The 12,500-nt window shown below is 57.0% G+C and overlaps 1 protein-coding gene across 2 annotated transcripts in view; it reads left to right on the top strand.

The window, feature by feature from the left end:
- LOC143035797 (putative G-protein coupled receptor Mth-like 1) overlaps positions 1-945 on the top strand; it is a 28,343-nt gene extending 27,398 nt beyond the window's left edge. For both annotated transcript variants that reach the window (XM_076202763.1, XM_076202764.1), the window contains exon 7: positions 330-945. In XM_076202763.1, the coding sequence (XP_076058878.1) occupies positions 330-678 (349 nt within the window). In that variant the 3' untranslated portion in view covers positions 679-945. The remainder of the gene's footprint in view (positions 1-329) is intronic.
- The last annotated feature ends 11,555 nt before the right edge of the window (positions 946-12,500 follow it).

Raw genomic sequence — 12,500 nt, 5'->3', positions numbered from 1 at the left:
GACCTGATGTCGCCCGACCATCGTAAGATAATTGACAATGACCTTCCGCTCTCCAGGGGGTAATTGGTCGCTACGCTTATTCAAAATGTCCTTGTTCCTTTGTATCATGTATATATTGTCTATGTATTCCTATCACTATGTACTTGTTGCACTGAAGATGTAATATACGAAAGCGCTCTGCTTCGTTAGTTTCTTTTTCCAAGTGGTCTACTTTGCATATATATATATATATATATATATATATATATATATATATATATATATTATAGACGTAAATATACATTTATTATACTCATACATGATTTCTTTATTCAAAACTCTTTTTGCAGGGCTTTTACGGACATGTTGAACTCCCTTCAGGGTTTCTTCGTCTTCGTGGTCTTCATCGGTAACAAGAACAAGAGAGCCTTAGTTACAAAGCTCTTGAAGAGATGGAAGAGAAAAATAAACATCTGCTGTAAGAAAAAGGCTGGACTTGGTCGCAAGGGGACTTTCTACTTGACAGATGTATCAGGACGGGGGACGGTTTCTTCCAGTGCCGATTCAGACCTCCAGAATGGTAGTCTCAGCAGAACGAGCACTTCCCAGACGGAGCTTTCCTTCACCGATGGCGGGTCAGGCAAAAGTCGGAGTAGTAAAGAAGAAATAGAAGTAAACAATGCTGAGAGTCAAGCTTGAAGTCACGCATCTATACTCGGCCATCACTCAGATCTACACTAGGTTGTGAGGACAGTTTCTAAACAGATTTACGCCTTCTTACTTTATAGTGCTCTGTTTATGTATGTATTTTTGTGGATATAGATACACACAAACAGACGCACCCCCCGCACACGCGCACACACACACACACACACACACACACACACACACACACACACACACACACACACACACACACACACACACACACACACACACACACACACACACACACACACACACACACACACACACACACACACACACACACACACACACACACATATAGTGGCGCGGTGGTAGAGTTCCCAGCTGCCACTAAAGCGGTCCGTGTTCGAATCCCAACCAGGGATGAAATAATTTTCATTATAGCTGCTCTGCGAGTTGTTACTACATTTCACGTGGGTGAGGAGTTTTGTGCTTGTGTGTGTGTGTGTGTGTGTGTGTGTGTGTGTGTGTGTGTGTGTGTGTGTGTGTGTGTGTGTGTGTGTGTGTGTGTGTGTGTGTGTGTGTGTGTGTGTGTGTGTGTGTGTGTGTGTGTGTGTGTGTGTGTGTGTGTGTGTGTGTGTGTGTGTGTTTATGTGTGTGTGAAGTCACAGTATTAGTCATAGATCGGTCATACATGAGCTCTAAGCTCTAATCTGAGAGGGTAGTAGCTGTTGATCACGAATCCAACACGTGATGCAAGACCATGGGGAATTACAAACGCACATGCACACACACGCGTGCACGAACACACGCGCACGAACACACGCGCACGCACATACATACACAGATATAGAGAGATAGAAATAGATAGAGGGAGAAATGATAGCTAACTGACATGGAATAATCATGTCATGGATGTGAATACTACCAGGGAGGTTCGAACTAAAAATGTACAAGGTACAAACACCTACCGAGCTCACTAACTAAAGTTTAGACATCGCTTCCCTGTAGTGAAAGTAGCAGAAGGACGGTGAGTTAATTGTTTATGTTATGTGCTCACTGTTTATGGTTAAAACCTACCCCTCTGTGAGACCCTTATCTTTAAAACACCTACGCTGGAATGAGTGACAACCTTCATCACCGTTCATTGTGAATATATAATGGTTAAGGTTACCATGTTCCCCTGGGATAGGTATTACGTTTGATTGGGGTATGAGGAGTATTGTATGTGAGGGAGAGTTCAGTGGATGACCCAATTAATTTTAATCATACTGTTAGTGTTGCCGTTATTGCTTAGTATATAGAAACTTATGTTTGTGAACGTCAATTGAAGTGGCTGTATTATGTAATTTCGTGTAATAACCACTATGCCATGTATCTATGTACAAATGTAATTATATTTTCAAATGAAGAGTAAACATATATATTGTCACCATCCGTGTTTTTGTAAATCTAAGCTAAATCCATTCTCTACAGAATTGGTCATTTTTTCTTTAGTTTACAGTGAATAATTCTGAGGCCATTTGCAATGAAATGGCCTTCAATATTCTCAACAATTCTATTACATAATTATCTTTATTCCTTCTCAAGAACTCTCCAGTTCAAGTCCTTGTTCTCGCTACAAAGCCAATGTGGTATATATGTGTATATATATATATATATATATATATATATATATATATATACACACACACACACACACACACACACACACACACACACACACACACACACACACACACACACACACACATATATATATATATATATATATATATATATATATTAGAGATGTATCAGATGTCGAATTTCAGACATCCGCGGACGCGGATGTATATGCCGACGTCATTTTGCGGATGTAAATGTGAATGCGGATACCAGTCTACTAAAATGCGGATGCGGATATCAAAATATGACATCCTCGCGGATGCGGATGTTTTTACATCAAACTTTCTCACCAAGAGGATCCCCCTCCCACCCACCACCACAAAAAAAAAAATAAAAAAATCAGTGTCAGACCATATAGACAGGAGAAGTAACAAATAAAAACAAGGTGGGAGAACCAAAATACTGCCAAATGAGTTCGAATGGTGTCTTGATAGTTGATACTTCTCTCTTTGAAAGTATTTAAGTCATAGGAAGACGTAAATACAGACGCAGGAAGGGAGTTCCAGAGTATACTAGTGGAAGTAAAGTGGAAGTACTTTTTGTTACAATAGTAAAGTTTTATGACGAGTTTCAGCCACACATTTTGTGCGTTACTAGGATGCGGGACGTGGACCCAACTCGTCGTGCATCCCACCGACCACTTTCCCCAACCTCTACCCTTTTGAAAGTGGTTAACTTTAAATCTATAACCAACTGATTGAACTGATACTATAAACACATATTTATTACTTAATATTTAAAGTTCAAGATGGGCAAGTTTCGTTTAAAAAACAGTAGCTTATCTACATTTTCTGGCGAAAGCCGATTGCGCTTAGCGTCATATATCAAGCCAGCACTACTAAACAGCTGCTCACTAGGAACGCTACTTGGTGGACAGGAGAGATACTGGCAAGCTACCTTTGCCAAATCAGGGTAGACTGTCTTCATTATCTTCCACCATTGCAAACTATCTTGATTTGTTCCACTTATTCTTTTCTCTCTGTGATATTTCTCAATATCTTTCATGAGTAAAGTTACTACAGATAATTTTTCTGCTTCATCATCACTGCTGGAGGCAAGAATAGAGGTCATTGCTTCATCTAATGTTCCACAGGTGGTAGGTGTTTCACTCGTATCATCTCTTCTTCGTTTCCTTCTTGGTTCTCCATCTTCCTCTTCTAGAATAGTCGTCTGACGAAACTCCTCACATACTCTGGCAAGTGATGATTTTACTTGATCAGTGACGTGAGATGAAGAAAAAAATTTACCCTGTATCTTGGGTCAATATATGTTGCAATTCTGTAAAGATCTTCATTTTCAATCCAAGATTTTTTTTTTCTCAACATCAGCTTGCATTGCTTCTTTCTTGAAGTTTACTGCCTGTGTTGCTTGTCTGCCTTCATTCAACTCAATCACTGATCCTGAGCCTGGTTCATCTTCAGAGCTTGTATCTGAAGTATGAGGTTCTTCAACAGGGTTAGAAACTATTGATGTGGTATGCTGAAGAGTGTGTTTTAAGGACTTTACAAGTGGAATCACTTCAGCTGCTGTTGATGTGGAGTCACTAATTTTTTTTTTTTTTTTTTTTGTGAAATCTTCATAAGGTTGTAAGGTTTGTACACATTTATGCATAATCAACCACTCAGTATTGCTTAGCTGTTTGATTTTGGAGTTGGTAGCAGCATACACACACACAGATTCCTTTATTTCTGGTGTTCTTCTTAGCATGCGTAAGGTGCTATTCCATCTTGTGGGTGTATCATGAATAACAGAGAGTTTAAGTACTTGCAGCCTGTCCTGAATCTTTTTAAGTTAATTTTGTGCCATAGTTGAGTGTTGAAAGTGCGTAGCAATACTACGAGAGTTTTTTTTTATCATGTTTTCTATATCACAATGTGATGATAACCCAGTTTTAGCAATCAGCTGTATTTTATGCACAGTACAATCCAAATTATTTACACCTGAGAGAAACAGATATTTTTTCATATTTGCGGCCGACATGCCCCGGTCACGGACCGTGGCGGAGCACCCCTTCGGACGGGCTAAGTGATGTCGGCCGACTGCTGTTGTCTGTCCACCGTGGCCGGGGGTGGGGTGCCCACTTCTTTCGACCGACGTGCCCCGGCCCGACCCGGCCCGGCCCGTCCCCGGCCGCGGACCGTGGCGGAGCGCTCCTTCGGACGGGGTAAGTGATGTCGGCCGACTGCTGTTGTCTGTCCACGGTGGCCGGGGGTGTGGTGCCCACTTTTTTCAGCCGACTGCTGTTATCTGTCCACGATGTCCGGGGGTGGGGTGCCCACTTCTTTCGGCCAACGGCTAAGATAATGAGGTCAGATGTTAACTTCCCCTTTATCTTTGTCTTGAAATTGCCCATGTCTCGCATTGTATGCAACTGTATCCAATAGTGTGCTATGGAGCAAGTACTCACAAGGCAATATCATCTTTATTCTTTATTAACCGAAAAATAAAATTATAAAACCGGGTTGGGTACTTGGTAACAGACATCACGGATTCTGCAATATTGCTCTGTCACCACATTAGCCATCAGTACGGTATGACATCAACACACCCACCAATAACACCTTCCTGTGTTACGGAAATGACATCCATATTTTAAATTGTACTAGGATATTAGTAATGATTTGTCATACTGTAAATGTCGCATTAGTTTCTTTACTGCTCTTAGACTCAAGCATGATCCTGCAAAATAGCGACTCTTAATAGATAGCTCAACACCAAGACTCAAAGCAGTCTTGCTCTCCAATGAAAATAAATATCCGTCTTTGCCTCCTGCACACTCCGTACGCAAGAAAGAAAGGAAAATGGGATGATGTCAAATAAACAACTTCTTGACAGAAAAAATGAGGCTCAATTCAAGTACCAAGTTTCTAGTCATTGCTGTTGTCCACGGTGGCCGGGGGTGGGGTGGGGCGCAAACTTCTTTCGGCCGACGTGCCACGGCCCGGCCCGGCCCGTCCCGTCCCATCCCGTCCCGGCCGCGGACCGTGGCCGAGCACCCCGCGGACGGGGTAAGTGATGTCGGCCGACTGCTGTTATCTGTCCACGGTGGCCGGGGATGGGGTGCCCATTTCTCTCGACCGACGTGCCCCGGCCCGGCCCGGCCGCGGACCGTTGCTGAGCACACCGCGGATGGGATAAGTGATGTCGGCCGACTGCTGTATTCTGTCCACTGTGTCCGGGGATGGGTGGGGTGTCCACTTCTTTCGGCCGCCGTGTCCCGGCCGCGGACTGTGGCGGAGCACCCCTTCAGACGGGCTAAGTGATGTCGGCCGACTGCTGTTGTCTGTCCACGGTGGCCGGGGGTGGGGTGCCCACTACTTTCGTCCCGGCCGGTCCCTGGCGCTGACCGTTGCGGAGCACCCCGCGGACGGGGTAAGTGATGTCGGCCGACTGCTGTTTGTCTGTCCACGGTGGCCAGGGATGGGGTGTCCACTTCTTTCAGCCGACGTGCCCCGGCTCAGCCCGTCCACGGACCGTTGCGGAACACCCCGCGGACGGCCTAGGTGATGTCGGCCGACTGCTGTTGTCTGTCCACGGTGTCCGGGGTTGGGTGGGGTGCCCACTTCTTTCGGCGGACGTGCCTCGGCAGCGGACCGTGGCGGAGCACCTCTTCGGACGGGCTAAGTGATGTCGGCCGACTACTGTTGTCTGTCCGCCGTAGCCGGGGGTGGGGTGCCCACTTCCTTCGGCTGGCGTGCCCCGGCCGCGGACCGTGGCGGAGCACACCGCAGACAAGATAATTGATGTCGGCCGACTGCTGTTATCTGGCCACGGTGGCCGGGGGTGGGGTGCCCACTTCTTTCGTCCCGGTGCGGACCCGCCCGTCCCCGGCCGCGGACCGTGGCGGAGCACCCCGCGGATGGGCTAAGTGATGTCGGGCGACTGCTGATCCACGGTGGCCGAGGCCGGGAGTGGTGGGGTGCCCATTTCTTTCGGACGAGGTGCCCCGGCCCGTCCCGGCCGCGGACCGTGGCGGAGCACCCTTTCGGACGGGCTAAGTGATGTCGGCTGACTGCTGATGTCTGTCCACGGTGGCCGGGGGTGGGGTGCCCACTTCTTTCGGCCGACGTGCCCCGGCCGGCCAGGCCCGGTGCGGCCCGGCCCGTCCCAGGCCGCGGACCGTGGCGGAGCACCCCTCGGACGGGCCAAGTGGTGTCGGCCGACTGCTGTTTTCTGTCCACGGTGTCCGGGGGTGGGTAGGTTGCCCACTTTTTGCGGCCAACATGCCCCCAGCCACGGACCGTGGCGGAGCACCCCTTCGGACGGGCTAAGTGATGTCGGCCGACTGCTGTTGTCTGTCCACGGTGGCCGGGGGTGGGGTGCCCACTACTTTCGTGACCAATCCGTCCCGGGCGCTTACCGTTGCGGAGCACCCCGCGGACGGGGTAAGTGATGTCGGCCGACTGCTGTTTGTCTGTCCACGGTGGCCGGGGGTGGGGTGCCCACTTCTTTCAGCCGACGTGCCCCAGCTCGGCCCGTCCACGGACCGTTGCGGAACACCCCGCGGACGGCCTAAGTGATGTCGGCCGACTGCTGTTGTCTGTCCACGGTGTCCGGGGGTGGGTGGGCTGCCCACTTCTTTCGGCGGACGTGCCTCGGCCGCGGACCGTGGCGGAGCACCCCTTCGGACGGGCTAAGTGATGTCGGCCGACTGCTGTTGTCTGTCCACCGTGGCCGGGGGTGGGGTGCCCACTTCCTTCGGCTGGCGTGCCCCGGCCGCGTACCGTGGCGGAGCACACCGCGGACAGGGTAATTGATGTCGGCCGACTGCTGTTGTCTGGCCACGGTGTCCGGGGGTGGGGTGCCCACTTCTTTCGTCCCGGTGCGGCCCGGCCCGTCCCCGGCCGCGGACCGTGGCGGAGCACCCCGCGGATGGGCTAAGTGATGTCGGGCGACTGCTGATCCACGGTGGCCGAGGCCGGGAGTGGTGGGGTGCCCATTTCTTTCGGACGAGGTGCCCCGGCCCGTCCCGGCCGCGGACCGTGGCGGAGCACCCTTTCGGACGGGCTAAGTGATGTCGGCTGACTGCTGATGTCTGTCCACGGTGGCCGGGGGTGGGGTGCCCACTTCTTTCGGCCGACGTGCCCCGGCCGGCCCGGCCCGTCCCAGGCCGCGGACCGTGGCGGAGCACCCCTCAGACGGGCTAAGTGGTGTCGGCCGACTGCGGTTGTCTATCCACGGTGTCCGCGGGTGGGGTGCCCACTTTTTGCGGCCGACATGCCCCGGCCACGGACCGTGGCGGAGCACCCCTTCGGACGGGCTAAGTGATGTCTGTCCACGGTGGCCGGGGGTGGGATGCCCACTACTTTCGTCCCGGCCCGTCCCGGGCGCTTACCGTTGCGGAGCACCACGCGGACGGGGTAAGTGATGTCGGCCGACTGCTGTTTGTCTGTCCACGGTGGCCGGGGGTGGGGTGCCCACTTCTTTCAGCCGACGTGCCCCGGCCCGGCTCGTCCACGGACCGTTGCGGAGCACCCCGCGGACGGCCTAAGTGATGTCGGCCGACTGCTGTTTGTCTGTCCACGGTGGCCGGGGGTGGGGTGCCCACTTTTTCCGGCCGCGGACCGTGGCGGAACACCCTGCGGACGGCCTAAGTGATGTCGGCCGACTGCTGTTGTCTGTCCACGGTGTCCGGGGGTGGGTGGGCTGCCCACTTCTTTCGGCGGACGTGCCTCGGCCGCGGACCGTGGCGGAGCACCCCTTCGGACGGGCTAAGTGATGTCGGCCGACTGCTGTTTTCTGTCCACCGTGGCCGGGGGTGGGGTGCCCACTTCCTTCGGCTGGCGTGCCCCGGCCGCGTACCGTGGCGGAGCACACCGCGGACAGGGTAATTGATGTCGGCCGACTGCTGTTGTCTGGCCACGGTGTCCGGGGGTGGGGTGCCCACTTCTTTCGTCCCGGTGCGGCTCGGCCCGTCCCCGGCCGCGGACCGTGGCGGAGCACCCCGCGGATGGGCTAAGTGATGTCGGGCGACTGCTGATCCACGGTGGCCGAGGCCGGGAGTGGTGGGGTGCCCATTTCTTTCGGACGAGGTGCCCCGGCCCGTCCCGGCCGCGGACCGTGGCGGAGCACCCTTTCGGACGGGCTAAGTGATGTCGGCCGACTGCTGTTGTCTGTCCACGGTGGCCGGGGGTGGGGTGCCCACCTCTTTCGGCCGACGTGCCCCGGCTGGCCTGCCCCGGCCCGGTGCGGCCCGGCCCGTCCCGTCCCCGGCCGCGGACCGTGGCGGAGCACCCCGCGGACGGGATAAGTGATATCGGCCGACTGCTCTTGTCTGTCCACGGTGTCCGCGGGTGGGGTGCCCACTTTTTGCGGCCGACATGCCCCGGCCACGGACCGTGGCGGAGCACCCCTTCGGACGGGCTAAGTGATGTCTGTCCACGGTGGCCGGGGGTGGGATGCCCACTACTTTCGTCCCGACCCGTCCCGGGCGCTTACCGTTGCGGAGCACCACGCGGACGGGGTAACTGATGTCGGCCGACTGCTGTTTGTCTGTCCACGGTGGCCGGGGGTGGGGTGCCCACTTCTTTCAGCCGACGTGCCCCGGCCCGGCCCGTCCACGGACCGTTGCGGAGCACCCCGTGGACGGTCTAAGTGATGTCGGCCGACTGCTGTTTGTCTGTCCACGGTGGCCGGGGGTGTGGTGCCAACTTCTTGCGGCCGACGTGCCCCGGCCCGTCCACGGACCGTTGCGGAACACCCCGCGGACGGCCTAAGTGATGTCGGCCGACTGCTGTTGTCTGTCCACGGTGTCCGGGGGTGGGTGGGCTGCCCACTTCTTTCGGCGGACGTGCCTCGGCCGCGGACCGTGGCGGAGCACCCCTTCGGACGGGCTAAGTGATGTCGGCCGACTGCTGTTGTCTGTCCACCGTGGCCGGGGGTGGGGTGCCCACTTCTTTCGGCTGGCGTACCCCGGCCGCGGACCGTGGCGGAGCACACCGCGGACAGGCTAGGTGATGTCGGCCAACTGCTGTTGTCTGGCCACGGTGGCCGGGGGTGGGGTGCCCACTACTTTCGGCCGACGTACCCCCGGCCCATCCCTTCTCGGCCTCGGACCGTGGCGGAGCACCCCGCTGACGGGGTAAGTGATGTCGGCCGACTGCTGTTGTCCACGGTGGCCGGTGTGTGTGTGTGTGTGTGTGTGTGTGTGTGTGTGTGTGTGTGTGTGTGTGTGTGTGTGTGTGTGTGTGTGTGTGTGTGTGTGTGTGTGTGTGTGTGTGTGTGTGTGTGTGTATTTGTGTGTGTGTGTGTGTGTATTTGTATTGAAATACTTAGTTGTATTTACCTACCTGTTTTGTACAGGAAGGGGAATTATACCTGTGGTGACCTGCCTGTCGGCCGAAAGAATTGGGCACCCCACCCCCGACCACCGTGAACAGACAACATCAGGCTGCCGACATCACTTAGTCCATCCGAAGGGGTGTTCCGCCACGGTCCGTGGCCGGGGCATGTCGGCCGCAAGAAGTGGGCACCCCACCCGAGGACACCGTAAACAGACAACAGCAGTCAGCCGACATCACTTAGCACGTCCGCGGGGTGCTCCACCACGGTCCGCGGCCGGGGACGGGCCAGGCAGCAACGGGCCGGGCCGGCCGGGGCACGTCAGCCGAAAGAAGTGGGCACGTCACCCCCAGCCACCGTGCACAGACAACAGCAGTCGGCCGACATCACTTACCACGCCCGTAGTGGTGTTCCGCCACGGTCCGCGGTCGGGACGGACCGAGGCACCTCGTCCGAAAGAAGTGGGCACCCCACCACTCCCGGCCTCGGTCACCGTGGATCAGCAGTCGGCCGACATCACTTAGCCCATCCACGGGGAGCTACGCCACGGTCCGCGGCCGGGGACGTGCCGGCCGCACCAGGCCGGGCCGGGGCACGTCGGCCGAAAAAAGTGGGCACCCCACCCCCGGCCACCGTGGACAGACAACTGCAGTTGGCCGACATCACTTAGCTCGTCCATAGGGGTGCTCCGCCACGGTCCGTGGCACCTCGTCCGAAAGAATTGGGCATCCCACCACTCCCGGCCCCGGCCACGGTGGATCAGCAGTCGGCCGACATCACTTAGCCCGTCCGCGGGGTGCTCCGCCACGGTCCGCGGCCGGGGACGGGCCGGGCCGCACCGGGCCGGGCCAGGGCACGTCGGCCAAAAGAAGAGGACACCCTACCCCCGGCCACCGTGGACAGAAAACAGCAGTCAGCCGACATCACTTAACCCGTCTGAAGGGGTGCTCCGCCATGGTCCGAGGTCGGGACGGGCCGGGGCATCTCGTCCGGAAGAAGTGGGCACCCCACCACGCCCGGCCCCGGACACCGTGGATCAGCAGTCGGTCGACATCCTTTAGCACGTCCGCGGGGTGCTCGGCCACGTTCCTTGGCCGGGTCACGTCGGCCGAAAAAAGTGGGCATCCCACCCCCTGCCACCGTGGAGAGACAAACAGCAGTCGGCCGACATCACTTAGCCTGTCCTACGGGGTGCTCCGCCACGGTCCTCGGCCGGGGCACGTCGGCCGAAAGAAGTGGGCACCCCACCCTCGGCCACCGTGGACAGACAACAGCAGTCGGCCGACATCACTTAGCACGTCCGAAGGGGTGCTTCGCCAATGTGCGCCGCCGGAACGGGCAGGGCAACCTTGTCCGAAGGAAGTAGCCCCCCCCCCCCCACACACACACACTCCTGGCCCCAGCCACCATGGATAAGCAGTCGGCCGACATAACTTAGCTCGTCCGAGGGGTGCTCCGCCACGGTCGGCGGCCAGGGCAAGTCGGCCAAAAGAAGTGGGCACCCCACCCGCGGCCACCGTGGCCAGAAAACAGAAGTCGGCCGACATCACTTAGCCCACAGGAAGTGGTGCTCCACCACGGTCCGCGGCCGGGACGGTCAGGGTACCTCGTCCGTAAGAAGTGGGTATCCCACCCCTACTCCGCCACGGTCCGCAGCCGGGGCATGTCGGCCAAAAAAGTGAGCACCCCACCCCCAGCCACCGTGGACAGACAACAACAACCGGCCGACATCACTTAGCCCGTCCGAAGGGGTGCTCCGCCACTGTCCGCGGCCGGGACGGGCCGGGGCACCTAGTCCGAAGGAAGTAGGCATCCCCCCCCTCTCCCGGCCCCGTCCACCGTGGGTCAGTAGTTGGCCGACATCGCATAGCCCGTCCGCGGGGTGCTCCGCCACGGTCCGCGTCCGGGGCACGTTGGACGAAAGTAGAGGGCACCCTACCCCTGGCCACCGTAGACAGACAACAGCAGTCGGCCGGCATCACTTACCCCGTCCGGAGGGGTACTCCGCCACGGTCCGTGGCCGGGGCACGTCGGCCGAAAGAAGCGGGCACCCCACCCCCGGCCACTGTGGACAGAAAACAGCAGTCGGCCGACATCACTTAGCACGTCCGAAGGGGTGCTCCGCCATGGTCCGCAGCCGGAGCATGTCGGCCGAAAGAAGTGGACATCCCACCCATGGCCAACGTGGACAGAAAACAGCAGTCAGCCGACATCACTTAGCCCGTCCGAAGGGGTGCTCCGCCACGGTCCGCGGCCGGGATGGGCCAGGGCACCTCGTCCAAAAGAAGTGGACACCCTACCACTCCCGGCCCCGGCCGACATCACTTAGCCCGTCCGCGGGGTGCTCTGCCACGGTCCGCGGACGTAGCACGTCGGCCGAAAGTAGTGGGCACCCCACCCCTGGCCGAAGTGGACAGACAACAGCAGTCGGCCGACATCACTTAGCCCACCGGAATTGGTGCTCCGCCACGGTTCGCTGCCGGGACGGGCCGGGGCACCTCGTCCGAAAGAAGTGGGCACCCCATCCCTCCCGGCCCTGGCCACCGTGGATCAGCAGTCGGCCGACATCACTTAGCAAGTCTGCGGGGTGCTCCGCCAAGGTGAGCGGCTGGTGCACGTCGGCCGAAGGAAGTGGGCACCCTACCCTCGCCCACCGTGGACAGACAACAGCAGTCCGCCGATATCACTTAGCCCGTCCGAATGGGTTCTCCGCCACGGTCCGCGGCCGGGGCACGTCGGCCGAAGGAAGTGGGCACCCCACCCCCGGCCACCGTGGACAGACAACAGCAGTCGGCCGACATCACTTAGCCCGTCTGAAGGGGTGCTCCGCCACTGTCCACGGACAGGATGGGCAGGGGCACCTCGTCCGAAGGAAGTGGGCACCCCTCCACTCCCGGCCCCGTCCACCGTGGATCAGCAGTCGG

Source organism: Oratosquilla oratoria, chromosome 19, assembly GCF_046742065.1.
Source record: "Oratosquilla oratoria isolate Oo_2021 chromosome 19, ASM4674206v1, whole genome shotgun sequence".
NCBI classification, from domain to species: Eukaryota; Metazoa; Arthropoda; class Malacostraca; order Stomatopoda; family Squillidae; genus Oratosquilla; species Oratosquilla oratoria.
Note: the sequence above shows the minus strand (reverse complement) of the source record. Positions and strands in the feature narration are given on the sequence as shown.